Source organism: Sciurus carolinensis, chromosome 6 (assembly GCF_902686445.1).
Source record: "Sciurus carolinensis chromosome 6, mSciCar1.2, whole genome shotgun sequence".
Taxonomy (NCBI): Eukaryota; Metazoa; Chordata; class Mammalia; order Rodentia; family Sciuridae; genus Sciurus; species Sciurus carolinensis.
In genome coordinates, this window is record NC_062218.1 from 93440655 (window position 1) to 93458509 (window position 17855).

Sequence of the window (17855 nt, forward strand, 5' to 3'; positions counted from 1 at the left end):
GAAGCTGACCTCAAACTTTTGATCCTCCTGCCTCAGCCTCCTGAGTAGCTGGGATTATAGGTGTATAACACTCCTGGCTTCTGGTTCTCGTGAAACAGTTGTTTTCATTTTTTAAAAAAGTAAATGTTGCTTTTTTTGTTTCTCTTTTATCTTTATTATAAAAGTGTTGTATACCCATTTCTGGAAATTGGAAATTTACACATAAATAAAGGTAGGGGAAGTTATTTAAAACTTAGGATCATGCTCTTAACCTCTGTTTTAAGCCCTCCAGTCTTTTTTTTTTTTTTTTTTAATTTCTTTAGTTGTCGATGGACACAATACCTTCATTTTATTTTTATGTGGTGCTGAGGATTGAACCCAGTGTCTCACACATGCTAGGCAGGTGCTTTACCACTGAACCACAACGACACCCCAGTTCTCCAGTTTTAATTGGTGGTAGATATCAGATCTTTCTAGGGCAAGGTCTTAACACATACTGTTGTTGAGCTTTTAATGAAAAATTATTGTCCATCAGTAATCAGTACTCTTTTTCTACATCTTTTTTGCTTTGTTTTTGTTTTTGGAATTTACTCCCCCCCCCAACACCCCCCACCCACCCCCACTTCTTTCTTGATGAAGAGTCCCCTTGACTCACCTTTGGTGAACAAGACTCTGGGAACTGTCCTTTGTTGCACTTCCTTTCCTCAGTGCAAGAGGGGAACAGGCATTTGACTAGTGATTTCATAATCCCCCCTTCTTCTTCTTTTCTTCCAGTTCCCTGTTTTCTCTTTCACCCCAGCCCTATAGGCCCTATAGCTAATGTCTTCGTTCCCCCAGTGCGTCCTATTGCCTGGGAAGGGACAGATAAGGCAGGTATTGGCAGCCAGGGATAAAGGGCATCATGAGTTTGGATGAACCAGTTGTAATTTGAACTTCCGGTCAGTTATCCTTCCGGGTCAGAAGTTGCTGGTTCTTTATGGGGCTTTTTGTCCTTGTTATATTTTAATAGAAGAGATATAGAGGCTGAGATTTGTTTTCCTTTGGATTGACGCTATTAAATGCTTCTGGGGTATGTGTAGTAGTAGTAAGAGGGCTGTTGATTTAGGGTACAGCTTGCATCGTGTATGTATGAAGTAATGGCATCATTGAGCAGTTTTGGGGAAAACATATTTTGTAAATGCAAGTTTGTTTGTTGGCTTTTTATTTTAGATCTGGGATCTGCCACAGATATTTTTTGCCACATGATGCCTTTCTACAGCTATGACATCCCTCACACTTGTGGACCTGATCCTAAAATATGCTGCCAGTTTGATTTTAGACGGCTTCCTGCAGGCAGATTTGAGTGTCCCTGGGGACTCGCCCCAGAAGCAATTTCTTCTGAAAATGTCCAGAGAAGGTATGAAAACATGTATTTCGTAAGACACCATCATGAATAAAGTAGCTACTTAGCTGTGAGTTGCTGAGGTTGAATAAATAGCTTCAGTAGCCAACATAATCCTTATCCCAAGTATTTTTTCAAACCAGATCTAAGACAACTTAAAAATGCCAGTTATGACCATTCCTTTTATGTGTTAGAGTTTAATGGAAATTGAACAATAGTAGATCAATATACAGTGGCTAACCCATAATGCACTATTATTACCACCTCCTTTGCCCTCATTATAAAAGCTTTCTACTGTGTTTGATTGATTTCATATACTTTCGTTGATAATAAAACTTCTGGTCTCCATTGCATAAATTGGTAAGAAAAGCAACTCAACTACAAAAACACATTTATTGAAATGGAACTCATAAAGAGTGTAATTATCTTCCCATAATAACAACTTCAATAATAGTGAATTTTACCCAGCTCTGATGAATATACATCTTTGCATCTTTCTGATGTTTTTGACTTATAGAAAACCTTAATTAAGAATATTTATACTTAAACATTATTTAAGTAAAATAATCAAAGGAATGAACCATTTCTTTAGAATAAAATTATGCTAATGAAGGAAGCATCTCATTAAACCAAGTTACCTATAGTTTCTAATATTGGTGCTTTTAAAGTTTAATTTCTTCTTTTGAGAATTAGTATAATGCATTAAATAAATTATTGTATCCTAATTTAAAAACACCAGACTCTGCTAGGAAAATAATATGACCTCTTAAATACATTAAGATCTTTGTACTGTCAAATCTATGCATTAAAAAAAGAGGTTACTTTTTTAAAAAATACACATAAAGGATAAAATGAGATCAGGTGGCTTTACCTTGTCTGTGTCTCTTGGTCTTAAAGAAAATCTTCCAGTGAGCCCCTCACTGTGGCAGAACTGAAGGTGTTTTAGCATGGGAGTCTTCTTGAAGCCAAGAAGTCCTTTTATCAAAATATGACTTCAAAGTTCTTTTGAAAAACTCCCCAAGACAGAGCTGATCTGGTTTCATTTTCTTGGATCCTAGAGCAGTAAAAACAAGAACTATGAGCAGCCTGCTTTCTAGGGTTAAACTGGTCAGGCATAAGAGAATAAGCCAGTCAGATGTCGCAGAAGGTGCAGTTATCAGAAGGGCTGGGGTGGGAGGAACCCTGACCCAACTAAGCACATAACCCTCTGTATTTGTGAGTGTTTCTACCACTCTTTCCAGCTCAGGTGGTCAAGGATGGGGAGCCACTTTAAGATTAGTCACATGTTTCAGTTGGGGACTTCCAGAGTATCCACAAGTATTGTGAGCCCCTTTTCTGTTTCTTGGGTGCTGTTGAGAGTGCCTTTTTGGTGCATTGCTGGAAAAGAAGCCATTTTGTGTAATCTTTTGACTACGTTATCTAACCCCTCACGAATTGCTCCCCGAAGCATGCCTTGTGCTCAGTCAGTTCCAGTGGTTCTGAAGGTAGTTTCCATGCACCAAGGGACATATGGATGAATCTGTAGATTTTTTTAACTTCTTATAATTTCTAACATCGTAATTCTGCTGTTTACTTCATATCCAGATATATCTTTTTGACCTGGTGATGAATGACACTCAGTGACATTTTTTAACTTTCTAATATCCTAAAGAAAATGAGATTTAACGGTAATATATAGGTGGCATCTTTTGATATGTTAAGTGCAACAGGTTCTTTTACTTTGCAAATAAGGAAATAGCATTCTTAATTATTTTTTCATCTAGTATCATTTTTTAAGTTGGGTTTTTCCATTGAATGTCAGATATTTTCGTGTTTCAAGGAATTTTGGGGAGGGGTTGTTGGTTAGAGTTAAGTTGACATTTCTTATTTAGTTGAATGTTGTAATATTGGCAATAAATAAATTGGTCAATTTATTCATCATTTGTTTACATTTAGTGAGCATATACTACATGCCAAGTGATATAGAATGGTTGTTTGTCTTTCCTACTGTTGATAATTTCTGGGCAGGAGCTTGAGAGTTAGGATGAATGCCAGATATAAAAAGGACACCATTAATGTTTATTCTCTTTTTTCTGTATATGTGTAAAGCACCCATATATACAAATTGTGGTAAATGTAATAGTAAACTCGTTTATGCTGATTGCCTCAAGAATCTAGTTGCATGCCCAATCATAGTATCTTTTATCTGTGGTTGATATATTTGATTTTTTTACCCTTGTTACTTTTGGTCTTATTTCTGTGTGGCTAATCCCATCATTCACATGTCTTTTTAAAAATTGTAAGTAATAATCTACAATTGGTTTTGGTAAATGTGAAATGTTAGTAAAGTAATAGTAAAGATTAAATATGGTGCCAAATGCTAATCTCAGAAAACTAAACATTATATGTTACATATGGATATTATGGTTATATTTTACTAGCCAAGCCCTACATTATTGCTAAAATTTATATTTGCAAAGTAGTTTCATAGACTGTACATTTTTAAAAGACCATATGAAATTCTAAATTTAATTTTTTTTCATAATTTTTATAGAATGCCTCTATTATTGATATTCTTTAACTTGCTTTTATAAAGTTTTTAGATTGTTGATTGGAATTCACTTTTGGATAATCCTTGAAGTGAAAATTGAAATACTAGGTTAAAAAAAAAAAAGTGTTATTTAAACACTAATTTCTTAAACTTTGGCTTTATAAACACCATGAATCACTTGGAGTTATCTGTTTGCCGACTTCATTTTTACAAATGTTTCCTCTCACTTTGTATTCCCAGACTTCCTCAAACAGTTCCCCAATTCAGCATTTTCAATTTTCTGCAGAATACGAGAATATGAAGTATAAAAGCTGATCACATCAGCAGAGTATGTTTGACTGACCTCTTGAGTCTTTGGTTAGAGACCAAGGAGATAGAAACCAAAATAGCTAGTTCAACTCCTGGGCATTATCTGGTGAAGAGTATTGAAAAGAACACTGTGACAGATAATCAGATTATTGATGGCAGGTGTCAAGTTGTTATTCTTTCTTCAGAAGAGGATGTACTGTTTTGTAGAATATTATAGGTTAAGATTTATGCCATTTAGTCTTATTTGAAATGTATTTTTTATGTTTAATTAGACTTAAGATTATAGATTAAATTAAAGAAAAGATATTAAAGCAAAGCAAACTTCAAAGTTGATTGGATGAGAAATCTTTATGTCTTCTTGGACTACATTATTTTAAAATATGGGCTATCTGGGAGCCAGTTGCTATGCTTGGGCTTCAGGAAGACATTGCTGTCCTAGTAATCAACATGCCAAACTTGGTTGTGACCATATTTCTCTAAGGATTGTTCATTGGAAAACTATGGGTTTTCCCCAAGGATAAGAATATACAAATGTTTTAAATGGATAATGTGTGATTTTTAGAAAATCTGTCTTGTAAATTATTTTAATTAAAAATACATTAATTTATTTTAATGTAGTAGACATTTGAATTTCAATACATCCTTATTAAGTTCCTCTGTTGACTTCCTCTTGATAGAACTCATATTTTCTCTTACTCTTTTATAGGGCTCATTTGATCCTAGATCAGTACCGAAAGAAGTCAAAACTTTTCCGTACTAAAGTTCTCTTGGTCCCACTTGGAGATGATTTTCGCTACACTGACTATGGAGAATGGAACTTACAGTTCAGGAATTATGAGCATCTTTTTCAATATATGAATTCTCAACCTGACCTGAGAGTAAAGGTAATGAGAAGATATTTATTTATTATATCGTTTTTGAAGTTGGACCTTCAGTGTTCAATGAGACTATAACACCATATTCTTAGTTTCTTTGTATTGCATCCTGGCTTTTCTTAGAATATGTAATTTTTATGTAAGAGTATAATTCATTAAGAAGAAAATTATTGTTAGATTGATTCCCAAGTATTTTTTTTTTTTTTGAGGTTATAGTGAATGGAGTGGTTTTCCTAATTTCTCTTTCAGAGGATTCATCTTTTTTGAATAGAAATGCATTAGATTTATGCATATGGATTTTATATCCTGCTACTTTGCTGAATTCATTTATTAGTTGTAGAAGTTTTCTAGTGGAGTTTTTTGGATCCTCTAAATATAGAATCATTTCATCGGCAAATAGTGAGAGCTTGAGTTCTTCTTTTCCTATTTATATTCCTTTAATTTCTTTGATCTAATTGCTCTGGCTAGCATTTCAAAGACGATGTTGAATAGAAGTGGTGAAAGAGGGCATCCCTGTCTTGTTCCAGTTTTAAGAGGGAATGCTTTCAGTTTTTCTCCATTAAGAATGATGGTAACTGTGGACTTAGCATAGATAGCCTTTATAATGTTGAGGTATGTTCCTACTATTCCTGTTTTTTCTAGTATTTTAAGCATGAAGGGGTGCTGTATTTTATCAAATGCTTTCTCAGCATCTATTGAAATAATCATACGATTCTTAACTTTAATATCTATTGATGTGATGAATTACATTTAAATTATTGATTTCCGGATATCGAACCAACCTTGCATCCCTGCGATAAACCCCACTTGATCATGGTGCACTATCTTTTTAATATATTTTTGTATGTGACTTGCCAGTATTTTGTTAAGGATTTTTACGTGTGTTCCTCAGGGATATTGGTCTAAAGTTTTCTTTCCTTGATGAGTCTTTGTCTGGTTTTGGTATCCCAGTGATATTAGCCTCAGAAAATTTGGAAGGGTTCCCTCCTTTTCTATTTCCTGGAATACTTTGAGGAATATTGGTATTAATTCTTCTTTAAAGGTCTTGTAGGATTTGGCTGAGAATTCATCTGGTCCTGGACTTCTCTTGGTTGGTAGGCTTTTGATGACTTCTTCTATTTTGGTGCTTGAAATTGACCTGTTTAAATTGTGTACGTCTTCCTGATTCAGTTTGGGAGGATCATATGTCTCTAAAAATTTGTCGATGTCTTCGATATTTTCTGTTGGAGTATAGAGTTTCAAAGTAGCTTCTAATTATGTTATGTATTCCAGTGGTGTCTGTCGTGATCTTTCCTTTTTTATCATGAATTCTAGTAATTTGAGTTTTCTCTGTCCTTTTCTTAGTGTGGCTAAGAGTTTATCAATTTTGTTTACTTTTTCAAAGAGACAACTTTTTGTTTTGTCAATTTTTTGAATTGTTTCTCTTGTTTCAATTTCATTGATTTCAGCTCTGATTTTAATTGCTTCCTGTCTTCTACTATTTTTGGTGTTCATATGTTCTTTTTCTAGGGCTTTGAGATGTAATGTTAGGTCATTTAGTTGTTGACTGTTTTTTTAATGTATGAACTCAGTGCAGTGAACTTTCCTCTTAGTACTGCTTTTGGAGTGTCCCAGAGATTTTGATATGCTGTGTCATTCTCATTTACCTCTAAGAATTTTTTTTATTTCTTCTGTGATGTCTTCTGTTATCACTGCATCATTCAATAGAATATTATTTAGTCTCCAGGTGTATGAGTGGTTTTTGTTTGTTATTTTATCTTTGATTTCTAATTGCATTCCATTATGGTCTGATAGGATACAAGGTAGTATCTCTGTTTTTTTTTGTATTTACTAATGGCTTCTTTGTAAAGCTTATGGTCTATTTTGGACAAGGATCCATGAGCAGTTGAGAAGAAAGTACATTTGCTCAATGATGGATGAAATACTCTGTATATTTCCATTAAATCTATATCATTGATTTTATTATTTAGTTCTATAGTTTCTTTGTTCAGTTTTTGTTTGGAGGATCTATCCAGTAGTGAGAGCAGTGTGTTAAAGTCCCCCATTATTATTGTGTTTTAGTCTATTTGATTCTTAAAATTAAGAAGGGTTTGTTTGATGTACATAGATGCTCCATTGTTTGGGGCATAACTATTTAAAATTGTTATGTCTTGCTGTTTTATACTTCCCTTAAGCAGTATGAAATGTCCTTCATTATCCTTTCTGACTAACTTAGGTTTGAAGTCTACTTTATCTGATATGAGGATGCAGACCCCTGCTTTTTTACTGGGTCCATGTGCATGGTATGTTTTTCCCCATCCTTTCACCTTTAGTCCGTGGATGCCTTTTTCTATGAGATGAGTCTCTTGAAGGCAACATATTGCTTGGTCTTTCTTTTTAATCCAATCTGCCAGTCTATGTCTTTTGATTATTGAGTTTAGGCCATTAACATTCAGAGTTATTATTGTGATATGATTTGTATTCCTGGTCATTTTGGCTTATTTTTGGTTTTTAACTTGACTTGGTTTCTCCTCTGATTGGCTTTTCCTTTAGGGTAGTTCCTTCCTTTGCTGATTTGTATTGTTGTTTTTCACTTCCTCCTCATGAAATATTTTGCTGAGAATGTTCTGTAGTGTAGGCTTTCTATTTGTGAATTCTTTTAACTTTTATTTATTGTGGAAAGATTTTATTTCATCATCAAATCTGAAGGTTAGTTTTGCTGGGTATAGGATTCTTGGTTGGCATCCATGTTCTTTAAGAGCTTGAAATATATTATTCCAGGCCCTTCTTCCTTTTAGAGTTTGGGCTGAGAAATCTGATATCTGTATTGATTTCCCCTTATGTAATCTGACGTTTTTCTCTTGCAGCCTTTAAGATCCTATCCTTTATCTTGTATGTGAGGTATTTTCATTATAATGTGCCTTGGTGTGGATATATTGTAATTTTGTGCATCTGGTATTCTGTAAGCCTCTTATATTTGATTTTCCATTTCATTTTTCAGGTTTTGGAGATTTTCCAATATTATTTCATTGAATAGGTTGTTCATTCCTTTGGTTTGTATTTCTATGCCTTCCTCAATCCCAATAATTCTTAAATTTGGTCTTTTCATGATATCCCATAATTCTTGGAGGTTCCGTTCATGACTTCTTAACATCTCAGTTTCTTCAGCTTTATTTTCAAGATTAAATATTTTGTCTTCATTGTCTGAGATTCTGTCTTCCACGAGATTTATTCTGTTGGTGATGCTTTCTATTGCGTTTTTAATTTGGTTTATTGTTTCTTTCAAGTATTTTTTTTTTCAGAATCTCTATCTCTTTATTGAAGTGCTCTTTCGCTTCCTGTGTCTGATCTTTTAACTGTTTACTGGAATGATCGTGCATTGCCTGCATTTGCTCTCTTATCTCATCTTTTGCTTCACAGATCATTTTAATTATGCAGATTCTAAACTCTTTTTCTGTCATTTCTACTGCCAAGCTGTCATTGGATTCTGTCAAAACAGCACCTTGGTTTGTTAGGGACACTTTCTTCCCCTGTTTTTTCTTATTGTTTCTATATATTCCCCTCTAGCACTGAAGATCAGCAGTACTGAAGTTTCCCCCCTGCAGGCTTATTTTGACCCTGCAGTTTTCTAGTACCTCTCTTTTGAAGGGGAGATCAATAGTAGCAGCACTCAATACAGAGAAAATGCAGCCCTGAACGAGATAGTCCCTATGAAGACTTTAACATTATTATAACAAACAGGATGAGTTCGATTACTATTTACAGTATTTCTAGTGGTGAAAAAAGAGGATGGGGAAGGGTGTAGGATATAAGTGAAAATAGAGGTACCAGTCAAAGGGCCTCCAGTCTCCTGAAGGTGTCTCAGGAAGGGAGCTGCCCTTCCAGTGATGATGGCCACGCCCTCAGGATTAATTCAAAATGCCTGCACCAGCCTCCAAAGAATCTGAGGAGCCCCAGTGAGGATACGCTGAGTCAGCACAGGGGGCAGGCACAGTGTCTAATGTCCCTCTGTGGTGCGTGGGGTGGGCGGGTGGACAGGATCAGTGAATGAAAACTACAGAACATTAAAGAAAGAAATTGAAGAAAACCTTAGAAGATGGAAAGATCTCCCATGTTCTTGGATAGGCAGATTAACATTGTCAAAATGGCCATTCTACCAAAGGCACTATATAGATTCAATGCAATTCCATTTAAAATCCCAATGACATTTCTCACAGAAATAGAGAAAGCAATCATGAACTTCATCTGGAAGAACAAGTGACCTCAAATAGCCAAAACAATCCTAGGCAGAAAAAATGAAGCAAGAGGTATCTCAATACCAGATCTTAAACTATACTACAGAGCAATAGTAACAAAAACAGCATGGTATTGGCACCAAAATAGACAGACAGGACAATGGTACAGAGTAGAAGACACAGAGACGAGCCCACATAAATACAGTCACCTCATACTAGACAAAGGAGCCAAAAACATACAATGGAGAAAAGATAACCTGTTCAACAAATGGTGCTGGGAAAACTGGAAATCCATATGCAGTAAAATGAAATTAAACCTCTATCTCTCACCTTGCACAAAATTCAACTCAAAATGGATCAAGGACTTAGGAATTAGCCCAGAGACCCTGCACCAAATAGAAGACAAAGTAGGCCTGAATCTTCATCATGTTGGCTTAGGATCAGACTTCCTTAACAAGACTCCCAAAGCATAAGACAAAGCAAGAATCAATTAATGGGATAGACTCAAACTGAAAAAACTTTTTCTCAGCAAAGGATACAATCAATAATGTGAAAAGAGAACCTACAGAGTGGGAGAAAATCTTTTGTACACACTTCAGAGAGAGCACTTATCTCCAAAATTTATAAAGAACTTACAAAACTTTACACCAAAAATACAAAGAACCTAATCAATAAATTGACCAAGAACCTGGACAGAAACTCTACAGAAGAAGACATACAGGCGATTAATAAATATATGAAAAAGTGTTCAACAGCTCTAGTAATTAGAGATGCAAATTAAAACAACTCTAAGATTTCATCTTATTCCAATTAGAATGGCTATTATCAAGAACAAAAACAATAATAGATGTTGGCGTGGATGTGGGGAAAAAGGCACACTTTTACATTGCTAGTGGAGTTGCAAGTTGGTGCAGTCACTCTGGAAAGCAGTGTGGAGAATCCTCAGAAATCTTGGAATGGACCCACATTTTGATCCAGTTATCTCACTCCTCGGTTTATACCCAAAGTACGTAAAATTAGCACACTACAGTAAGGCAGCCACATCAGTGTTTATAGCAGCTCAACTCACAATAGCTAGATTGTGGAACCAACCTAGATGCCCTTCAACAGATGAATGGATAAAGACACTGTGGTATGAATACACAATGGAATATTATTCAGCCATAAAGAAGAAAAATATTATGGCATGTGCAGAGAAATGGATGGAATTTCAGAATATCATGCTAAGTGAAATAAACCAATCCCAAAAAGCCAATGGCCAAATGTTTTCCCCAATAAGTGGAGAATGATATATAATGGGGTTCGGTGGGGTGGTGAGTGAGAGAAGAATGGAGGAACTTTAGGTAGAAGTAAATGGGGGTCTATGAAAAATGGTGGAATGAGACAGACATCATTACCCTGTGTACATGTATGATTACACAAATGGTATGAATCTACATCGTGTACAACCACAGAAATGAAATGATGTACCCCATTTGTGTACAATGAATCAAAATGCAGTCTGTAAAAAATTTAAAAAATAATTAAAAAGAGGAAAATTATTATATACCATAGTTCAATTTCTAAAGTTGACTTTTACCTGTGCTTGGGAATTATAGAGGCATTGCTTTTATAGATTGAAAGTGTACACCTACTAAGTTGCAGTTTCCATTTTTCAGAAATGCCCTATTTTATACCAGCATTGAAAGTTTATTGTTCCTCTATGATAGTTGCTTCCTTCTGATGTAGTAGTGTGACTGGCATTTGTAGATGAACATATCATGAATTTTGCAAATGTCTCATGTTCAGAAAATACACTACCATTTTCTTAAGTGAGAAGATGTCTAAAATTAATCATTTGCCTGTGGTTCTTACATTTTTTTTTAACCTTGTGGAAAGTTTGAGATACACCCTGAAGTTTTGAGAATAGCACACACAGCTCCCTTCTCTTCATATCCATGACTCAACTCCAAGATTTATCAACTCAAGACCACTTTTGTCCCACTGTTGTCTGAGCCCCCTCCCAAGATCATGTTGAAGCAAATCTTAAATATTATGTAGTTTCATCTGTAACTACTTGAGTATATATCTCTTAATGATAAACACTCTTTTAAAAATTCTAATCATAATACCATTATGATATCTAAAAATTTAGTAATTTGATAATATAATATATCTGGATAGATTTACGTTTTCTTTATCACATTAAAAATTCTTTAAGTCAAAATTCTTACAAGACTTATGTTTGTCTTTGGTCAGTAAATCTTCTAAAGTTTTATTTTAGGACCCAATGTGAGAAAATTAATTATTCAATGTGTTTATTATATTTCCATATTTACCTATAATACAGTAGAAGATCTGTGAAAATACTATAGAATGGAATCAATGTTACTATGTAGAAAATTAAAAAGCTAGAGGTAGACCACAGTTTATGTAGTAAGAATTTAATTTATTAAATAAGCATATAATATCAAATGGATAAACTTAAGTCAAATACCAAGCTTATTCAAGAAATTTACAACTAAATTTCTACCAGGTTGTGAGATCTGAATATAGGGATGCTGCTTAAGTCATTTCTGTATTCTTCTCAATGGCAAAATTCAAACATGACTCTTTGATCAGAGCAGGAGGTATGTATGTGAGTTATCTATCTTCTCAATGTATCATACTGCGGAATGATTTTGAGTCCATAGAAAGGTCCAGTCTTCTGTCTGATTCTGAAGAATTAGATCTCATTTTATTATTTCACTATTTCCTCCTTTGTGTGCCCACTCCAACAACTTCTTTTTTTTTAAATATATTTTTTAGTTATATATGGACACAATGCCTTTATTTTTATGTGGAACCCAGTGATACTTGCTAGGCAGGCATTCTACCATTGAGCTATAACTCCAGCTCCATTACAGCTTCTTAAAGTAATTTCGAAAATGAGAGTATCACACACATAAGAGAAGTGTGCAAATTATAAACGTGTAGATAATTTTTCCAACTTCAAAAACCCTCAATAATCACTGTCCATAGCAAGGCCTAGGACAGTCATAGCACCTAGAGCAGTTCCTTAGGTCCCCTGCTGGTCATCACCAACTGCTGTGATAGTGGCCACTATTGTCACTCTTATCACTTGTCCCTAAATTGTATTTTTTTTTTCCTGACTTTTTGGGTCTGATTTATTTATTTTTTTAAAATTTTTATTTAGTTTTTAATTTTTTACAGACTGCATTTTGATTCATTGTACACAAATGAGGTACATAATTTTCGTTTCTGTGGTTATACACAATGTAGATTCATACCATTCATGTAATCATATATGTACATAGGGTAATTATGTCTGTCTCATTCCACCATTTTTCATAATTTGAAGGGAATCATAAATGTATACTTTTCTGCATCTGTTTACTTGTTTTTATACTCTCTCTAATTTGTTTTATGAGTATACCAAATTTCAGCTATTTTTGTACATTTAGGTCCCCCCCTTTTTTTTTCCTTTTTCTTTTTTTTGTCTATTACAAATAAAACTGCTTGAACATATTGGGCATGTTTTAGTCACCTGTTTGAGTTTATGTGAGTGTAAAATGGGGTAGGATTTTTTGGTCATTAGGTGTATGCCTGTTTACGTTTAGTAGATAATGCCAAACAGTATTCCAGCACATCATTTGTTTGATGTATGACAGACTTTGTATTGTCACAATATTTTTCTTTTCATTTGTAAAGTTTGGCAGATGTGATAGTTTTATTTTTTGTTTCCCTGGGGATTAATGAAGTTGACCTTTTTTTCATGTTTATTGCCATTCATGTAGCCTCTTTTGTGAAGTACCTATTTTAGGCTTTTGATGATTTTTAAAATTAAATTGGGTTATCTATTTTTTTTCTGTTTATAATTCTTTTATATATTTTGGATTGAGTCTTTTTTCAGATAAAAAGTTACACAAATATCCCACAAAGTAGCCTATGTTTTTAACTCTCAGTGCTGTCTTTTCATGAACAGAAATTCTTAATTTTAATTAATTCCATTTTAACAATATTTTTCTTTATGGTTAGTGCTTGTTATGTCTTGTTTAAGAAAGTTTTATTTACTCCAGGGTCATAAAAATATATTTCTTAAGTTATTTCCTAGAAGCTTTATTATTTTGCTTTTAACATTTAGATGGATAGTCTGTCCGAAATGTAGTGCTGTTTATCACACAAGGTGTGACTCAAGATGCATGTTTGCTCATAAGGATATCCTGTGCCATTTTTTGAAAAATCCATAGTTTATTGCACTGCACTGCAACATCATCTTGCTCATTAATCATGAGTGAGACTACATTTGTGTGGGTCTGGGTCTAGACTTTCTTTTCATTGTTATTCTGTTTGACTAATCTCATACTGTCTTTATGACTATAGATTATAACAGGTCTTAGTATCTAATAGTATTACTCTTTCAACTTGGTTCTGCTTTCAAAATTCCACTGGTTATTCTTAGTCCTTTGTAGTCTGTGTAATTTGAGGTCAATGGTGTAATTTCTACTGAAAACCAAAAATGCTGGCATTTTTGTTGGGATTACATTGAATCTGTGGTTCAATTTGAGTACAATTAACTTCTTTATAAATATTGGGCCATCAAGAACATGGTATATATATTTTGTGTATAATAATATAATTGGCTTTTGCACTTTAACCTTTTATCCAGTAAACTTGTTAGATTTATTTTTAAATTTTAATAGTTTAGTTGTGGATTCTTTTTGAATTTTCTATGTGTGAATAATGGCATATTTTTGTATATTTTTCTAAAACTTTGTAATTTTCAGTCTATCTTTTTGTCTTTGCAAATACTGTATCCTCCATTTCTATTCAACAGGAATAGAAATGGTGAGAGTTGTCATATTTTTCTAAGGGAGAAAACATTCAGTATTTCATAATCAATCATGATGTTTGGTGTAAGATTTTATAGACTCTTAAAAGATTGAGAAATTTATATATTTCTCATAGAGTTTTTTAAATAATTAGGTGCTGAATATTATCAATTGCTTCCTTTAGGGAATGTTTTCTATTAGACCTTCATGTCTTATGTAATGACTGGATAAGTGCTCCAAGATGAAAATTTGGGAGATTGTAGAATTTATCTTGATGCATTTTTACTCTCTCCAAAATTTTTATCCCTTAAGTAAGTCCTGACTAGTTTGATTGTTCTTTGGAATCTTTGACTTTTTCCTTTATCTACATAGTTTATCTAGTTATCTCTGTGGGATGTTTTGCAGATATTTTTTTCTAAACTGTGAGTGTACACTTACTATTTTAATGAAAGGAAAGGAAAAAACAAATAATTGAATTTAGATGGCTAAAAAATTGACATTGGAGCTAACCAAGACAGCCAGGTTGTCATTGATTATCATTTAACAACTATGTAATTTTTCCTGTGCTTTATTCTGATAGAGTTGTCTTATGTTTAGTATTGAATTTGTTTTGCCTTTTGGTGTAAAAATCATTTAAATATTTTTGTTTGATTATTTTTAGGTGTCCTATGTATTTACTTTTATGAGCTACCAGGAAATATTATGGAAAATTTTACTTTTGAAACTACTCTAGCACAGGTAGAAGATTATTTTTCAGTCCTTAAAAATTGAATGAAGTTTGTGAGAAAGCTAATGAAGTTTGTGAGAAAGCTATTGACCACTTATCTAAACTTTTAAACATTGCTTTGGGAAATCATCAAGTAGGAAATATTTTATCCTGGCTCATACCAAAAATTACATGAGAAATTTAAAAGGGTATAGTTCAATGTGACTGTCAGGTTTATAGTGTGCCATAAATTCCTAAAGTTTGAAACCCAAAGGAATTTTTATTATCTAAATAAAATTTCTTATTAAATAGATGAGATCATTGAAAATTTTACCACTATTATTATATATACATCCTTGAACTTGTCTGTACCTATTAAGTATGAAATTAATGCTATAGTTCCTTGTATTTGTGACCCCTTTCTTGTACAGTTAAGCATATATACTTATATTCTGGTTCTTAGTAATTCTGTTGAATGAGCAGTAATACTTATGAGCTAAAATATATTAAATGCTTTTATTATTTGACTTTAACTTTTCATTTAACTTAATTTTCTGAACATTTTGGTAAGTACCATGATTATTCCTAATATAGGATAAAGAGACTAAGGCAACTAATTGATTAACTTGCCCAAAATAGCATTGTAATTGATGAAACCAAAATAAAAATAAATGATATAAGGTGAAAAATGCTTATCTTTAATAAAAGCGTAAGAATTTAGAAGTAATCATCTATTTTTCTATAATGAAATTTATTGTAGCACAATTAAGTTATAACAACTTATATTTGCCTTATTAATATCATGTCGTTAATGTTTCCATTTGAAATTTTGCCCTGGCAATAGAGAAATAACAGCTAAAATCTACACCATTATTTGCCAGTCATAATTTTAAGCTTTTTACTTAGAACTGTATTTGCCATAACACAGAGACATTATGTAATATGCTCAAAACCACATGTAGGACTTAAAACCTTGCCATTGCTATATTCAGCCATAATAACTTACAGTATCTGTGTGTGTGTGTGTGTGTGTGTATGTGTGTGTGTGTGTGTGTGTGTGTAAGGAAGAAATAATAAAATCAGTATCTCATTATTTAAAAACACATTCTCTATTGAATAATCTATTTTTAACTTGAGTGCCTTTTTAATATCTGTTTACAAGATCTGGTATAATGTTCCTTTCTTTGATTTGTACAATAGTTTGGACTCATAAAAATGGATTTATGTACTGGTAATTTAAATCATTAGTTAGAATTACCTGTTCATTTGAGCAGTCAACCTTTCAGTTCATATTGTAACATTTTACTCAGTGCAGAGAAAATGCACTTTTTAAATGACCTGCTGTTCTTAAAGTCTGTCTCTTTTTCCTTATAAGAACTCATCCTGGGGGTGTAGGGGTCAAGAGAGGCTGATATATGAAACTTGTAACTAACAAAAGTGTTCTTCCAGAATTCTGGAACATTTTGCTTAAAACATGTATCTTTTATTTTTTGTGATCCATCTTTCATTCATCTGGATTACTCCATGCCTGGATCTTTGAATACTTCAAAATCTTAAAACTATGTAAGGAATTTTCCTGGATCCTTGAATACCTCAAAACCTTGAAGATATGTAAGGAGTTTTCATTTCCACAAATTTGTAGATCTAAATAGTTCTCCTTCTAATTTCCTAACTGCTTAGATGTTCAAATTTTCTCTTAGATAAATTTGGGACTTAATGTAAGTAAAAGTAAGAGTCACTAGTATTTTTCTCCATTTTTTATTTTTGTAAAATCTGAGCTTTTATGCTCATTTTGGAAACACAGCTTAAATATTTATTATTAACTTTTCATTTCAGTATAAAAAGTAAACAATTTTAAGATATCAGTGAATAATTAAATTATAACTTTTTTTGTTTTTACTAGATACAATTTGGAACTTTATCAGATTATTTTAATGCTGTGGATAAAGCAGATGCAGCTATGAGAAACAAAGGACAATCAATGTTCCCTGTTCTAAGTGGAGATTTTTTCACTTATGCTGACCGGGATGATCATTATTGGAGTGGCTATTTCACATCTAGACCCTTTTACAAGCGAATGGATAGAATCGTGGAATCCCATTTAAGGTATATTTACCTTTAGCTAGCTTCATTTCTTTCATCATTTCTTTCACATTATCATAGCCTTTTTGTAGGGTTTTGTGTAATACGTACCATTTATATAGTGTTATGATGTATTTCACTTAATTACAAAATTTTAATGCAATCAGAAATATGTCTCCAAAGTATGATCAAATTATTACAGTGGATTTTTGTTCTGGAAGTTAAAGTCATATATCTTGTCCTACTTTCTTAGAGTTGAATTCTGTTTTTTGTGTTTTTCTAATTAATTTTTTTGTATTATTTGCACTCCTTATTAGTATTCATGACACCATCATGTGTGTCTGCAGGCCAGTGATCTGGCAGACCCAATTGTTGGAAATGTAGATGAGCATCAGATAAGCAAATGGGCCTCCCAGCAGCCCAAAGTGGGCTTCCATGTGCATACTATAAAACTGATGTAGTTTATAAGTGGGAGAACTGTAGAGGCTCTGTTTTAGTTTATTTACAGAAACATTTCTGTCAGTATAATTTTCTGCTTAGAAAAGAACACAATTTGAAAAGGATGGGAATTGATAGGCGAGACAGAGAATTGTTGAAAAGTAAACCGATTCAGAGATATAAAAAGTCAATAGAAAATATAAAAACAGAAACAGCACCATCCAGTAGAACTCTGGGTCACTGTTGAGTAGAACTGTCTCCAGTGGTAGGTTCTTCTCTGTACTGTGCACTATGGTAGCCATAACTATTGAGCCCTTAAAATGTGACCAGCATGACAGAGGAACTGAATTCTTAATTTCATATTTTTTTAGTACTTTTTTTTGAAACCAGGGGTGCTTAATCGTTGAGCCACATCCCAATCTTTTTAATTTTTGAGACAGGGTTTCTCTAAGTTGCTTATTAAATGTCAGTAGCCATGTGGCTACCATATTAGGGAGCATAATTCTGAGTAATTGAATCTGATTTTTTTT

General features: G+C 33.3%; 1 protein-coding gene across 1 annotated transcript in view; it reads left to right on the forward strand.

Moving 5' to 3' along the window:
- Positions 1-17855, forward strand: part of Man2a1 (mannosidase alpha class 2A member 1) — a 174480-nt gene that overhangs the window by 74849 nt on the left and 81776 nt on the right. Inside the window, exons 7-9 of the mRNA XM_047555657.1 lie at positions 1189-1375; positions 4906-5083; positions 16709-16911. Coding sequence (XP_047411613.1) covers positions 1189-1375; positions 4906-5083; positions 16709-16911 — 568 coding nt within the window. The remainder of the gene's footprint in view (positions 1-1188; positions 1376-4905; positions 5084-16708; positions 16912-17855) is intronic.